The sequence below is a fragment of the Orcinus orca genome, chromosome 15, assembly GCF_937001465.1.
Source record: "Orcinus orca chromosome 15, mOrcOrc1.1, whole genome shotgun sequence".
Classification (NCBI taxonomy): domain Eukaryota; kingdom Metazoa; phylum Chordata; class Mammalia; order Artiodactyla; family Delphinidae; genus Orcinus; species Orcinus orca.
In genome coordinates, this window is record NC_064573.1 from 63,215,951 (window position 1) to 63,231,968 (window position 16,018).

General features: G+C 55.8%; 1 protein-coding gene across 6 annotated transcripts in view; it reads right to left on the reverse strand.

Annotated features, from left to right (window-relative positions):
• The window catches only part of KLHL22 (kelch like family member 22), a 26,672-nt gene extending 12,042 nt beyond the window's left edge, over positions 1-14,630 (reverse strand). Inside the window, exons 1-4 of one of the 6 annotated variants that reach the window (XM_004276010.4) lie at positions 14,504-14,630; positions 11,570-11,835; positions 6,320-6,485; positions 2,833-3,551 (exon numbers count right to left, since the gene is read on the reverse strand). In XM_004276010.4, coding sequence (XP_004276058.1) covers positions 2,833-3,551; positions 6,320-6,485; positions 11,570-11,796 — 1,112 coding nt within the window. In that variant the 5' untranslated portion in view covers positions 11,797-11,835; positions 14,504-14,630. Of the gene's footprint in view, positions 1-2,832; positions 3,552-6,319; positions 6,486-7,759; positions 7,828-11,569; positions 11,836-11,926; positions 14,453-14,503 lie in introns of those variants that run through there. The other 5 variants (XM_033439591.2, XM_033439590.2, XM_033439593.2 and 2 more) reach the window with 5 other exon arrangements.
• Between the last annotated feature and the right edge of the window lie 1,388 nt (positions 14,631-16,018).

Consider the following 16,018-nt stretch of genomic DNA (forward strand, 5'->3'; position numbering starts at 1 on the left):
CCTGCCTAGAAAAGCTACCATGAGGGATCACGAGGGTCAAGTCATGTGACAAGGGTTCCTTAAAGGACCGTGGTCCATGTCTGTCTTCCCAGACCTGGTGGCGCACCTGGCTCAGGGCAGATCACACACTGTCCGCTCAGGGAAGGGAAGGAGGGGCGAGGTCACCAGTGGTGGAATCACTCAACAAACATCACTGCCCCCAACGTGGACCAGCCATGGCTCTTGGCGCTGGCACCCAGGGCCCCCCTTTCCACTGTAGGTTGGGAAACAGGCCAAAGGGAGCAGAGTAGCCAAGTCTCCACATAAGGACAGGTGCCGGGGAGGAGAAGTGACAGAAGGAGACAGCAGGGCCAGGAGGGCACCTGAGAATGAGTGACCGGGCCCTGCCAGGTGGAGGTCCAGCTGGGACAGGCAGCCCAGGGCAGGAAGGCGCCTACCACAGCCTTCCTGTGCACAAGGCTTGTTCACATTTCACATGCGTCTCTTCTGCCCCATTTTCACCAGGGAGACGAGTCCCTCCAGATGCTTCCTCTGGCCTCCTGCCCTCACAGCACCCTGGGCTGGGTTCATCTGGATTTGCGGTGTCAGTTAAGGAAACACACACACAAACACATACATACAGACACCACATCAATAATTCAGACATAACCACAGTTTTGCTGATTTCTTATCTCTCCACCATGTTCTGTATCCCACATTTTCCTCTTTATTGGTTTAATTTTCCACTTTGTCAGAATAAGTCCTCAAGTAATATTTTTTTCCTAATAGAAATAAACTAAACCATTGCATATAAGGATTCAAATCCTTCAGTCACTTTAATGCTGACTCTGGACCATCCTACTGCAAACTCACAGGCGAAACCTAGGGTTGGCATGAGAATGTTCTGAGGCCTTATTAAACTTAGTGATTGCTCTCACATGTTTCCATGACTTAAGCCTTCCCATGATTATTGATGAAGTCCATTACAGTTAGGAACATTTTTTGAAACATACTCTAAAATATTAATAGTCATGCAAATGCCTAAGGACAAAAACAAGTTATCACTCTATGTAGGGTCGGGGCATGTGGCAACATGGACTGGCCACCACCGGGTAGGGGTGCAGAGCTGCAGCTGTGGGAAGGTGCCCTAGTCACGTGGGCAACACAGACGCAATCAAGGAAAGAAAAGAGAAGTGTCATAGCTCGGAGGCAACGTGCTCCGAGAGAGCTACCTTTTCACACGCTACAACCTGTTAAGTCCCTAACTCCTCAAAACGCAAATGCTAATTTACTGCAAAATCTTGTTTTCTTATATTCTGACAGCCTGTAGATTCTAAGGGCGGTGAACTGAGAGGAAAGGGCAGAGAACCAAACTCTTAACTCAAATTAAGATCCACCTAGCAGTGTGAAGAGTCCACCAGGAGATGAATGAAACTTTCACTCCATAGAGATGAGACCCCGGGTCTCCCCACAGCTCACCAGCCGCTCCGCACCGCAGCCTGCCCGGCAGGTCTCCCTGACCCCGCCTCCAACAGTGACCCAACCTCCGAGTGGAGTCTGAGGCTGTGGTTGTCAATCACGGAGGCTGACACCAGCACCTTCCAGAGTTCTGGTGGGTCTCACAGCACATGTTCACAAAAGGGAAACAGACCGGGTTTGAGAGACAGAGGTCAGCAGCTCATGACAGGACTCTAGAGTGGCTGCTTTGAAGATCTGGCCTTGGCCCTCCAGCTGGAAGTGGCAGCCCTTCGAGGCCTGGCAGGAGGGAGGCCTGAACATGGGACTGCCACCACCCCCACGCCCCCCGAGTACGCGTCAGGTCAGGGAGACGATGAAGGCATGGTTTCCTCCCTTCTGAACTGGGCCCCCTCCCGTTTGATCACAAAGAGCTGCCAAGCTCTGGGTCTCACCAGTGTGACAAAAGTGATCACTTCCTGGGGTGGGGAGAGCAGAGGAGGTCGACGGATGGGGGTCTCCTCCTGGCTTGGGGTCCCCAGGCTCCCATCCAAGGGGCACGGCCAGGCCTGACCCCACCCCCAAGACGGAGCAGGAACAGGAACGCAGTTGGCTTCAGCTCACCGCTGCCACAGCTGGCAACCCCTCTCTCTCTGCAGTGCCATCTTTCAGCTTGTGGGGGGCAGAAACTTCCCGCAGGCACCAGACCTTAAGATCAAACCAAAGTACAGGGGAGGGGGCCCTAGAAACCTCCTGGAAGTGGAGGCCGTGGAGATTTGCCCCACTTTCCTTGCTCTGACCAATGAAATGGATTTATGGGATCCCAGCCTCGCAGACTGAAAGAAACCATGGCCTCCCGAGGCCTTACACCCAGCACATGGCTGATGACAGGGCCTAGGGGCTGGGGGGTGGGGGGAATTTGGTCTGAGGTTCAGCACTGCCTGTGGGCCTTCCCTGCCCCCCAGGCTGAGGACTGTGCACTCAGGGGAGCAGGGCGACAGGAAGCCACCCTCCACCAGGAGCCTGTGCGGTTACGAGAGCAGAGCTAAGTGGATAGGTGAGGGGAAGCTGGGACCAGGGGTGTGAGAGCAGAGAGAGGCAAGGTGGCCATGCTCCCAGGCCTGGTCCCCTCCTTCCTGCCACAACACCCCATCCCAGCCCCCCACCCACAAGATGGTGGGGTGTGCTGAGGGGTGAGGGGGTTTCTGAGGAGGGGGGACAAGAGCGGGAGGAGGGATCACGGGCCCCCTTCCTCATCTCACCGCCGTCCATGTTCTTCCCATCAACCTGCGCCCACAGAACGGGCGCAGACCTGTTTAAGAGGATGACTGCGTTGGCCAGTGGCACGTGCCTGGCAGAAGCCACCCTCTGGGCAGCCGCCCGGCCGAGGGCCCCTACCTCCAGCAGCGGGACTCAGCGCGGAAGCCCTGGACATTGTTGTCCCCTCCAATCAGGTACACGAAGTTGTTGAGCACGGCGATGCCCTGGTTGGACATGCGGGGCGCCAGGGAGGCGGTGAAGTGCTTCCACTCCCCCAGCAGCGGGTTCAGGTACTTGGCCTGGTCGCTGAGGACAGTGGACGGCGTGGAGTGGATGCCCCCGAAGCCCACGACGCACTGGAAGTCCGAGCGCAGCTCGGTTTGTGGGCCCTGCAGGCTGGGCTGCAGGCTCTCGTTCCGGTGGTACATGAGGGCTTCAGCCACCGTGTCCCTCAGGGGGCTGGGGTCCAGCTTGTCGTGCAGCCGCTGCAGGACCTCGGCTTCCATGAGGGGGAAGCGCACGGTCTCCAGGAGCTTGGGTGGCTCATGCAGCGGGAGCCGGTCAGCCTGCACCTGCTCCGGAGGGTAGTGGTAGAGCAGGGCACCCTCATACACCTCCGTCTCGCAGGACACCTCCAGGCGGTTGCTGCTCAGGAGGGCATAGACCTTCTCCAGGGGCAGCTGGCGGTACTTGTCAGTCCGCGAGAAGGCCACGAAGTTCTTGAGGATGTAGGCGTCCAGCTGCTCGGTCAGGTGGCTCAGGTCAAAGAGCTCGGCCAGCCGGTAGACGTCAAGGATGTTGTCCTCATCCACCCAGGGCGTGAGGAAGTCACAGCAGAAGTGGATGATCTCGGGGATCTGTGAACAGAACACATACATTCAAGCCCAGGCAAAGCGTCTGGGTGCGGGACCTAGCGCGGAGGTGCGGGTGGGGCTCACAGGCTCCGCCGGCCCCACTCCCCGCCACACTGGACATGCCCGGGGCTCACAGCATTTCGGGGCTTAAGTCTGGGCTTGGAGGTGGTCTCTGAGCCTCAGCCTCCTCGTCTGTAAAACAGGGATGACGTGGCGAGGAACCACCTGACACACGCCAGCTCCCTTTGGATCAAAAGCACGGGATCTCCAGAGAAGTGCAAGCAGCAGGACAGCCACCACACTGTGGGGCAAGGACACCCTGCGATTAGGTAACCAAAGGATCCAGGAGGCAAGGCAAGGGCCCGGAAAGGCTGCTCAGGGGCTGCTAAGTTCTGCAGGAAAACTGGATTTCAGAATTTCTCAAAATGGGAATACCTCTCATATCCAGCACCATCAACAAATTCATTACATGAAAACTAATTCTGCTGGAATTTGAAGCTTATTAATAAATGTTTAAAGTCTTTTTATTTTTTCTGGTTCTAGACATTTGGTGCTTGCCAGGTGACATGCTGAAGGCTGAATGGAAACCTGCAAAGTGCCAGGCGTGTGTCTCCCCCACCAGGAACGTCCCCATCGTGCTGCTTCCTTAGGTCCTGAGGGTCTTCACTCGACCATCCATTTCCTCCCGAGCAGGTGCTTCTGCTTGGCCTCTTCTGCCTAAAATATTACTTCTGACCTCTCAGAGGCCAGGAGCTGAGCACCAGGTTCTGGGTGGAAGGTGAGGGCTGACAGCCCTGAGTGGGCCTGAGGAGCAGCCCCTGAGAACCAGGGACTGTCTTGCCCTCCCTGGCAAGGTCAAGGTCCCTCATCCTTGTCTCAGCGCAGGGACCTCTGGCAGGGAATCTCACCAAGGAATCGCCCGGCCTGCCCCATGCAGGAGGCCCACGAGAGGCCCAGAGAAGGGAACTCATTTGCTCGGGGTGACCCAGTGGATACAGTCTCACCGACACTCAGATCCACGTCCCTGGGGATACCACGAAGGGCACAGCACATGGGAGACAGGCCACCAACAGCCACTGGCTACATGAACAAACATGACCTGGTGGGCCTGTGGACTCGGAACTGTTACACCAAGTAAAACTTGCTTTAAAAACAACATTGCGGGGCTTCCCTGGTGGCTCTATGGTTAAGAATCCGCCTGCTGCGGCTTCCCTGGTGGCACAGTGGTTGAGAGTCCGCCTGCTGATGCAGGGGACACATTTTCGTGCCCCAGTCCGGGAAGATCCCATGTGCCGCAGAGCGGCTGGGCCCGTGAGCCATGGCCACTAAGCCTGTGCGTCCGGAGCCTGTGCTCTGCAACGCGAGAGGCCACAACAGTGAGAGGCCTGTGTACCGCCAAAAAAGAAGAAAAAAAAGAATCCGCCTGCCAATGCAGCGGACATGGGTTCAAGCCCTGGATGCCGTGGAGCAACTAAGTCCATGAGCCACAACTACTGAGCCTGCGCTCTAGAGCCCAGGAGCCACAACTATTGAGCCCACGGGCCACAACTACTGAAGCTCGTGTGCCTAGAGCCCGTGCTCCGCAACAAGGGAAGCCACCGCAGTGAGAAGCCTGCACACTGCAACAAAGAGTAGCCTCCACTCGCCACAACTAGAGAAAGCCCGCGCGCAGCAAGGAAGACCTAATGCAGCCAAAAATAAATAAATTTATAACAAACAAACAAACTGGGCTTCCCTGGTGGCGCAGTGGTTGAGAGTCCGCCTGCCGATTCAGGGGACACGGGTTCGTGGCCCGGTCCGGGAAGATCCCACATGCCACGGAGCGGTTGGGCCCATGAGCCATGGCTGCTGAGCCTGCGCGTCTGGAGCCTGTGCTCCGCAACGGGAGAGGCCACAACAGTAAGAGGCCCGCGTACCACAAAACAAAAACAAACAACAACACTGCATAGAAGCCCGGTATGTTAAAAATAAAACAAAACCAAGCCGGGCTGCCCCAAGCACCAGCCATGGCTCTGCCTTGAGGTCTGAGGGGAGGCAGCAGGTCTCTGAGCCAGCGACGGATGCAGCAGAAGGCAGAGCCCAGCTGGGAGGAAGAAACGGAGAGAAGGAGGCCGGGACAGAGGCGAGGGCAGGGAAACAGAGAACACGGTCACGTTCACAAGGATGACTCGTCCAGACATGGACCCAGAGGACGAAGGTGGACATAGAGGAGAGCCTGGCACTAGCAGAGTGGCTGTGGGATACACGGTGCAGGGAGCAAGGCAGTGTGCGGTGTGCTGGGGAGGGGGGGTGACGCCGACAGCGAGCACAGGGGGAGAGGTTCTGGGGGCGGCTGGCTACTGGAGGTGTGGTCCCCAGAGCAGCAATGAGGGGACAGGACATGGGGACAGAGGAGCTCTCTGAGTAAAAGAAGGAACTTCTGCATGAAGGCCGCCCTGGCTCAGCTCCACCTGCCCACCCGCCACTGAGAGTAAAGGCACAGGGCTATTAGGGCCCCGCCATGTGGGGAGCCTCCAGACACCCCCAAACAGGCTGCTTTTCCTACTGCCCCAGACGTGCTCTGACCTCATAAAAGGTCAGGATAAGGAACTCGGCATAAGACTTCGTTCCAGTTTCAGGACACGAGGGAAAAGCTGTCTTCTGAGCCAAACGAGGAGCCTGCCGACACTCTCGAGAGCAAAGGGCTCACCGCCCACCCTCACACCACTGCCTGGCGGGCACCCGGGACCCGTCTGGGCCTGGCTCTGCCTGCCTCAGACCAGGAGCCTCACCTGAAGCTGGCAGGCGGCGACCAGCGTCTCCTGGACGTTGCTCAGGCTGAGTTCCAGCTCGGACGTGTAAATGAAATGCAGGATTTGGCACATGGCATTGTAGGACACGCCGTGGATCAGGACTTCTTCCTGCTCCATCTCCTTCAGCCCCCCAGCAAACATGCCTCTGCAAAGGGAAGAAAGGAGATGGCAGGGTTACACCCATTAGGACGCCAGGCCGCAGAGGAGGGGCACCCAGAAGCGCCCACAGCTCCTGACCAAGCTTGGCAGCTGTTCTGGAAATATCCATCTAATGTGCCCCAGCAGCTGCACGTGAGCCTCTGCGGGCAGGACCACGTCCAGCGTGCTTTCTGCTGCATCCACCCGTGCAATTCCTGGGTCACAGCCGCAGCCCAGGGCACGCGGTGAAAGGATAAATGAATGGGAAACAAATAGTAAACGTCCTCCGCTCAGCAGCTCCGTACCCAGCAGCCACTAAACACCAGGAACCGTGCACAGAGCCAATGAGACAACAGTGAAGTGAAGTGGCAGGATCCCTATGTGCATGGAGTTAATGCCAGAGGACAGACACGAAGACATAGGGCACTTCCGGTGGTGGAATCACTGTCAAGGACCACAACAGGGCATCTGACCGAGGAGTGCCCAGGGCGGGAGAAGAGTGGCTGGAGAGCGATGGCAGAAGGGCCCACGATGAGGAAGTGGAGGTGGCAGGCACCCAGGGCCCAGGGCCAGGAAGAGCTTGCAGGCAGGCAGGCAGGGCGAGGAAGAAGAGGCAGGAGGTGAGCCTGGGCCAGGTCCTGCTACCCCCGGGGCAGGGTAGGGTCTGGACCAAAACCAAGGCAAATGAGGTGCTCTCGGCGAGTCATACACAGGCCTGAGCAGAGGAACTTCAGATCTTGGGCTCCTTGGCCAGAGTGGAGAGGCTGGAGCAGAGGCAGGGAGGCTCCTGCAGGGCTGGGGAGGCCACACGGCTGGGGAGCTGGAGTAGAGACCACCCTGGGGCCGAGAGGAGAGAACAAGCGATGGAGGGAACCCAGGAGAGCACAGGAGGAACCCAGGCTGGGCAGGAAGACACCTGGCGGGACCGGAGTAAGAGAGGGCAGTGGGAGTTCCATTGTGGCTCCAACACTGTGGGTGCCCCAGGGCATCTCAGCAGGGGTGTCAGTTAGGTGTTTGGAGGGAGGAGGCTGGCAGTCAGGGGAGGAATCTGGGCTGAAATATGACAGCAACACGGAGGTGACAGAGTGGCTATTGTCACATTTTATATCACACACACACACACACACACACACACACACACACACACACACTCACACATACTCTCCCTCCCCCTCCCTCTCTCTCTCAAGACCTAAATTACACGAAAGGGTGCTCTGGTCACCAGCCCCCCTCCAAGGGTGGCACTATCCCCAGAGGCAGTGGTCGCGCCTTAATCCCCACCTGGTTTCGACTTCACAGGACACCTTGGAAACAGCCCCGATCATCCGTACACACAGCGCTGCCCCTCTCTGTAAAGGTGATCACAACTGATTTAACCGTTCCTGCCGGGGTCCACCTGGGTTACTTCTAATCTCCTGTTATTTCTCCCAGTGGATGGTTTTGCGCCCATGAGCTGTTGCTCATGTGAACGCCAGGATTAATTTCAGGAAAGCAACTGCTGGGTCAAAGAGTTTCATACACACGCACTTGGATGGCACTGCCCACGGCCTGTCAGGTAGCGCCACCAGTGTGCGGGGAGCCTGTCCCCCACACCCTCAGAACCAGAGGAAGATGCTGCTCCAACTGCCAGGAGGCAAGGGAGAAATCTTGTAAACAATGGGACAGAGGCTCTCTTCACAGGTTTAACAGCTGTTTTTATATTCTTTTCCAAACAGTCCAGATGCTTTGCCCATTTTCTGTTAGACTCTGTCTTATCAATTTAAAGAAACTGGAACCTCTGTGCATCGGTGATGGGCATGTAAATTAGCGCAGCTGCTGTGGAACAGTATGGGGTTCCTCAAAAAATGAAAAACAGAATTACAGAATGTGATCCAGGGAATTCTCTGGTGGCGCAGTGGTTAAGAATCCGCCTGCCAATGCAGGGAACACGGGTTTGAGCCCTGGTCTGGGAAGATCCCACATGCCACGGAGCAACTAAGCCCATGAGCCACAACTACTGAGTCTGCGCTCTAAAGCCCGCGTGCCACAACTACTGAAGCCCGCGCGTCTAGAGCCCATGCTCTGCAGCAAGGGAAGCCACAGCAATGAGAAGCCCACACACCGCCACAAAGAGGAGCCCTCACTCACCGCAACTAGAGAAAGCCTGCAAGCAGCAACAACGACCCAGTGCAGCCAAAAACAAACAAATAAATAAATAAATATTTTTTAAAAAAGAACATTACTGATCTGTACACTTAAAAATGGTTAAGATGGTAAATTCTACAGGGTTTTTTTTTTTTTTTTAAAGGATGTTCACCAAGTCCCCAGCAGACGGGCACAGATAGCACAGACCACAAAGAGAACCCGGGCCACCTCTACTGCCAGGATGTCATAACCAGATGTCACAAGGTGCCAGTGAGCTGCCTCGGATATGAGGTGGGGAGAACATTTCCTGTGCCAGCTTGTACCAGCCCCCAACCCCTCTTCCAAACCTTTGAGGTCAAGTGTGTTTCAGAATTCAGAACGTTTCACCTGGAGAAACCCTTATCTGTGCCACATATGATGTCACGCTACCCCCCATAGGGTCTAAATCAAATCCAAACACCTCAATATTTCCAAACCAAAATGTACAAAGACCCATGCTAAGTAGGACACATATAAAAGTACCCTCATATCAGTTCAGGGTGGGTTTCGTGGTTTAATGAATTTCTGCCAAACTTAGACTTTTAAAAAGCTGGCAATGTAGGAGAATCCAACTTCTGCCTCCCCCCTCAAAGATCAACGACTGGACAGATTGGACAGCTATCCACAAACAAAAGAGCTCCGGGAGGGACTTCCCTGGTGGTCCAGTGGGTGAGACTCCACGCTCCCAATGCAGGGAGCCCGGGTTCGAGCCCTGGTTAGGGAACTAGATCCCACGTGTGTCAACTAAGATCCCGCCTGCCACAACTAAGATCCAGCACAGCATGCATGCATGCATGCATGCGTAAATAAATAAATAAATAAATATTTTAACAAAACAAAACAAAAACAGAAAAACCAGCTCCGGGAGACTTCCAGAGGACACTTGACAAGTTTTAGCAACATATTAGAAAACAAAACAACTTTGAGTATCAGAGCTTTGAGGTTTGAGTATTATGAACTAGGATTTGCAAGGGAAAATAGTGTGGATGATAAGGAACGTTTATAAATGGTTACCACGGGGGTGAAGTGGGAGGGCAGGGATAAAGTGGTGCTTTCCACGATTTCCAATTCCAGCAGCGTTTCAGCTGTGGCAGTGGATGCGGGATGTGACCACATGCCTGCTGACCTGTCTGTGGATGGCCACACGCCAGGTCGCCTCAGGCTGATTAGGGCCTCGCACTGGAAGAGAGGTTTCCTAACACGGAACCAACTGTCCTTCCACGAACAAGGCCCAGCAGGTGGGCGTCTACTGCTCCACATGCCCAGGTCTCACTGAGCATTTCACACACTCTGATTCATAAGGAACTACAGCTTTCCGTGTGTTGGCTGGACACCGCTCAGCACCTGGCAGACACCCCACAGGGTGTCCCCTACAGGGCCCAGCCATGGGCCCACTGCCCTCCAAAGCCCTTCCTTCCACCCCTGCCCACATCAGATATCTTCAGCAGCCTCACTGGGAAAAACCCTTTATCATTTCAACCTGAGTCAGTAACTGAAATGAATAATAAGGAAATAAACCCACTAAAGCTTGGGAATCATCATTGCATATGCACATACCAGAGATGAGTCTGGGTTCTCCCTGGTCCCAGTGGGAGGGGGTGTCATCCTGCACAGTGACCGGGCCTGAGAGGGGAACACCTCCCAGGACAGACCCGCTGGAAGTGGCTGCCAAAGGGCCAGGAATCGCTCCTGGAGGATGTGGGGAGACACAGAGTGTTTCCACCAAGAAGGGAGAGGTGGCACCAGTAACTGTCCTTTAGGAAGAGGACTATGACTGTGACAGTGACAGGATGGCCTGTGTGGGGAGAGAAGCTCCACCTGAAGGGCTTCGACGGTGTGTCCAGGAGGCCCTAAGCCAGGAGGACTCCAGTGCTTGAACTTCTGGGCCCTAAGGCCTCCCACAACTCTGCCCTGCCCACTGCCCTGTCTTCTCAAAGCTTGTAAAAGCTGAATCCTGATGAACTGAAGGGACACTGTTGTCCCTGGACATGTTTGCTCTAAGGCACCACTAACCACTAGGTCACCCTCTCCATAAACTCCTTCTGGAGAACAGGAAGCACTTAACCATAAAGAAATATTTTGCTCATTAGTTCCTAAAGTTAAAAGATAAGAACTACAAATGAGCCTTGAAGACAAAAGAACCAAACAGAATGGGAGATAGAATAGAGGGTCTCAGGTCTCAAGTGGGATGGTGGCACCAGCTCTGCCCAATGTGCTCAGGGCTGGGCTGGCGTCACGTAGGAGGTCATGAGAAACTCAGGGGACAGAAAACCCACAGGGAGGGTGGGAGGCCGAGGCCTAAGGGATGAGGAGGTGAGAGCAAGAGGTGGATGGCCAGGTGAGGGTGCGAACGGAGTGACTCCACATCACGTAGCTGGTGTGGACGACATGCATACGGTACTGACCACCTGCCTCGGCCCCCACAGAGGTCCCTGGGCCCGTATGGGCTTCCTGACGGTTTTACAAGAACACTGGGTGGGGCTGAAAAGTCTAAGGCATAAAGCATCATAACGTCTTTTAAAAAAGGCGTGTGTTACAAAGGCAGTGAAAGCAAATGCAGCAAAATGGTAACAACTGGTGTCCAGGTGTTTGTGATACTATTCTTTTCAATGTTTCCATAGGTTTGAAATTTTTTTAAATGAGATGATGGGTAGCCAGAGTAAAGTAGAAAGAAAATCTGTTTCACACCAAGATACTGTACTTATAGTAGAAAATTCATTCTAGAAAATACAATATTATAAGTAAAGCCAAGCATACCGCCTTTAAAAGAAAAAAAAAGGGAGCACATGCCCCAGAGATGGGGCAGCTGAGAGAAAAACAGACCCCGAGCCCCCTACGCCTGCACAGCGAGAAGCAGGAGAAGCCCGGGGTGCCAAGGCGTCCACCTGGTGCAGCCAGCATCCCTGCTACCTTACTATGCAGACTCACCTGAAGTAATCGCAGGATGCAGCCAGCAGGATGCGATGGGCCTCGATGTGCCTCCCTTCCACCACCAGGACCACGTCAAAGAGGATGCCGCTGTTCCGCAGAGCCAGCAGCCCCCGGAGCAGCGCCTGAGAGTGCTGTGCGCTCCGGTAGGTGTTGCTGACACAGTGCGGGTGGGAGGGCTGTGCCGGCAACTTGCAGAGCTGGGCGAACTCCTGCTCCTCCGCCATCCTGACCACCGCTGCCAACCTCAGCACCGCGGCTGTCAGCTGCCAAGACACAGGGGCGAGGAATGAGCCTGGGAGGCAGCGCAGCCTGTGCAGGGCTGGCCAGCTTTTCGGGTCCCTCCCTCCTGCTCACCTGTGCTTTCCCCGTGGTCTCAAACCTCTAATTCCCTCTCCCCTCCCACTGCTGTCCAAACTTGGTGCCTTCTTTCTCCTGACCTGTGTCTCTTCATTGCCAAGATTCTCCTTTCCATTTATCTGCTTCAGCATCACCATGAAACAAAAGGGTTCTAGAGACAGACCAACCCAGGCAGTAAACCCAGCCCCACGGTGGACTCAGTGTGGTGAACCTGAGTGTCAAGCCCCTCAGCTGAGAAAAGGGGACTACAAGCACCCAGCCCCTCGGGGCATTCTCAAATTTCCTAAAGGATGAAAACAAAGCACAAGCACAGACGAGGTTCTCAAGGGCTCTTCCTCTCTTCTATTGGGAAAGAACACTGGTTTCCCCCCGCAACAGGAATGGATGAATAAAAAAGACAACAGGCCTAGGTGGTGGTACAGGGGAGGGTTCCAGGCCCTACCTTCTTTTACCGAGATTTTGAGTCAAGCACTGTAACTTCAAGTAAATTTGGTACATTCAAGATTGTCTGCATTGTCTTTTAAATTCAAGCTTAATTTCTAATAATTGAGTCAATATGTTCAAAAAAATGCAAACTGATTTGAACAGGAGCCTCAGAAACCCCATGAGTAAAACCAGCTACTGCAAACACATTTTGACCAAGCACTCCAAGCCAACCACAAGTGACTGGGGGCAGCCAGTCCTACACCGACCTGTGGGGTTGAGCTGTGAACTCTCCAGGCCACAGCACTGCCAGCCAGCGGACCACTTGCCACATCTCCCTTCCCCACCTCACGTTCCTCCACTATCCCCTCCCCAAATGTGCTTCTTTTTCAATCCCCTACTGGACCCTTGAAAGAAAAAAGGAAAAATAGACTCTACTATAAAACAGAAAGGTATACTGTATTATGAAACTTAAATTTCCCTCCCACTTATGCCCCCTAACCAGATCCTCTCCCAGAGGAAGCTATTCAACTTTCCTGTCACCCTTCCAGGTAGCACCTATGCATTTGCAGGCAGAGCTGTAGAACAAAATTTCCCCCTTTTTATTAGCTTTTACACATGATAACCTCGTGTCCCACCCACAGTCCATTGTATGTATAACCGTATTTTATTTAACCAATACTTTTCAGAGAGACATTTGGGTTTCCTTCAATTGTTTGCTGTTGCCAACAGTTTTGCACTGAAAGTCACTGAGATCTGCCATATATATAGCAGTTAAATGAGGAACATTTACTAGATATAGAACTGCTAGATCATCTTAATTTGAATGCGCAGTTGACATTTCAATAGATATTGCCAAATTGCCTTCCGTAGAGGTTGTACCAATTTATTCTCCACCAGCAAAGTATGAGAACCGGATTGCAACCACTGTCTAGCACACCAATAGCGTTGTTTTTTTTTTTTTATCTTTGCTGACTTAGATGAAAAACACCATTTCACGGTGTAACTTCGTTTTGCTAATTCATAAAATTTCAAAGAATAAAATATTAAGTGGAATGCTGCACATCTTTTGCGATTCCCTTCCCATGCCTGTTTTTCTGAAATAAAATATGTTCTTGCGGGCTCACTCTCTGGCACCCTCGACCTCCTATTCATTTTACCCAGGTTCCTCTATGATGAAGCCCTTCCCTAGATTAACTACCCTCGGCCCCATAACGTCCCCGATTCTAGTCACGGCAAGCAAGGCCCTGCGTTCAGTGCTTTTCAGTTCAGAGCTTTGGAGGGAGCAGGAAGGAGGTTTTATGTCCCAAGTAGATACAAACTGAAGGACGTAAAATGAATTTTCATGAATTCATGGATGACAGAGTCGGAAGCATCTCTGACCAATGTTCAACTCAACACAATTTACTGAGTAGGCACCCTCAGTCCTCTGCAGGGCCCCAGCGTCTGCCCTCCACGAAGCCCAGTCCCTGGCAGCACGAAGCAAGGTCTGCAACAAAGGGAAAGGGGGTCCCACTTCCCAGGGGACGGCCCGCGTCGGGTGCGGATGGGATGCGTTCTGGACCATCGCGGCGCGGAGGCCGGAGCGGGGTAGGGACGCGCCCGGGCGGAAAGCGCTGGGCTCGGAGCCGGGGTGGGAGTGGGCAGACCAGCGGCCGGCGCTCCGGGCCGAGGCGTCGCACTGACAGCGCGGCCGCCGGGGCTGTCGGGGGCCGTCCAGGTCCATCCGTGCAGCAAGCGGGAGCCGAACCTGGGCCGGCTGAGGGGCCGAGGCTGGCATGCCGGGGTCCAAGGTCGCGCCAGGGGGACTACGCCCGACCGGCCGCCTGTTGCAGGGCCGCCGGCGCAGCGCAGGGGCTGCGGCTCCGAAGGACGCGCGCGGACCCGCGGGGGCGACAGGCCCACCCGAGGCCCGGACGCCGGCGTCCCCGCGGCCCCTCAGCTCCGAACCCGCCGCGCCCGGGGATCCCGCCCGCCGCCCCCGCCACGTCAGGCCGCCGGCTCGCCTCAGGCCGCCGCCCCCACCCCGGCCCCGTCCGCGCCCGGCCCGCGCCCCCGCCCGCGTCCTCACGCGCTCGCGCCCCGCGCGCCCGGCCCGAGCCCGGCCCCGGCCCGCGCCGAGATCCCCGCCGGCCCGCGCTTGCAGCTCACCTGGCGCCGCCGCACGCTGAGGCCGCACTCGTGGAGGCGGGGCGGGGCGCGCGAGGCGGGGCCTCGGGCATCACGTGGCCTCACTGCGCAGGCGCCGGACGAACGCGGGCGGAGGCGAGGCGGGGCGGAGAGGAGGGCGTGGCTCTGGCAGGGGCGGGGCAGAGGGCGTGGGCCCGGCGGAGGTGGGGGCGGAGCGGAGGGCGGGGCCCGGGCGGAGGCTAGACTCCCTGGAGGCCGAGTCTCCGCTCGCTTCCCGACCCCGGCGCCGGGCGCGGCAGAACGCAAAAAGAATGAGGACGGGAAGGAGGACGTGAAGGAATGCGTTCTGGCGAGGGTGGGGCACTGTAAATCCATTTCCTCTTTCCTCCCCTCGGTCCCTTCCTCGGGGTCCCCTGAGTCGCCCGCCCCCTGCTGGATGCTGGCAGGGACATAAAACGCCGCCAGTGTGAACAGGTGTTTTCCTGTTTATCGAGGTTGTGGAGTAAATCCGCTCCCCAGCCCGCAGCCGGGTCCCACCACTACAACCGGCGGCTCTTGCGTTCATTTTTCTCCGCCTCACCCCCAGAGGACCCCATCCTCCGAGGCTCATGGGTGATGGCCGCCTCCGGAGGGTGGGGAGCTGTGGAGGAGCATGTGGCTGGGGATGGCTCGAGGTTAAAAAGAACGGTGAGCGAACGTGGAAGAGGGAGAAAGTAAGTGAAAGAGAAGCACTGTCCTGGCTGAGCGTAGACAGCTGCGTGTGGCTCCAAAGAGGACTCGGAGACAGGGCCAGCCGAGGAGCGGAGGTTCCCAATGGGAGAGGGCTTCCAGGAGGGCTTTACGGAGGTGGTAACCCTCCAGCTGTGTAACAGATGAGGACTTTTGGGGAGCGGGAAAGCATTCCAGGAAGGGGACAGTGTTAGCAGAGGAATGGAGGACAGATGCAGCCAAGCGAGTGGTTGGCAGGCTGCCAGGAGTTTCTGAGCCTGAAGGAAAGTTAGAGACCAGACCCGAACCTCCAGAGATGGATGTGGCCCTGAAGGCAGCCTTCAGCCTTCAGCCTGGGCGGCAGATGCCAGCACCTGTTGCAGAGACTAGACTGGAGGGGGCATCAGGGAAGCTGTGGCCTCAGGTGGACAGGGAGTGAGGTCAAAGGACAGTGCTAGCTGGAAACTTGGGGAGGGAGGCAGGTTCCCTAGTACTGGGGAGTGATGGGTGAAGAGGGGTGAGCCCAAGACATGGCGGTGGACAGTGGGGCTATCCTTGTCACAAGGAGCCTGGAGCAGGAGCAGGTTTAGGGAAAGACAAGACCCACCATGGCCCCAGGACAGTAAGGAGGCTGCAGATGTCCAGCTGAGGGCCTTTCTGGGGGAGTCATGCACTTCTGGAGGTGATACAGCGAGTCAGAACAGGTGTGGGGAAAAGGAGGGTGGGCTGAGTGCAGAGCACAGTGGTGTTCTGGGGCACCCAAAGGGGACAGGGGAGGAGTCATCTCAAAGGCCCAATGGGGCCAGGGGTAGGGGAGGCCTTTCCTCG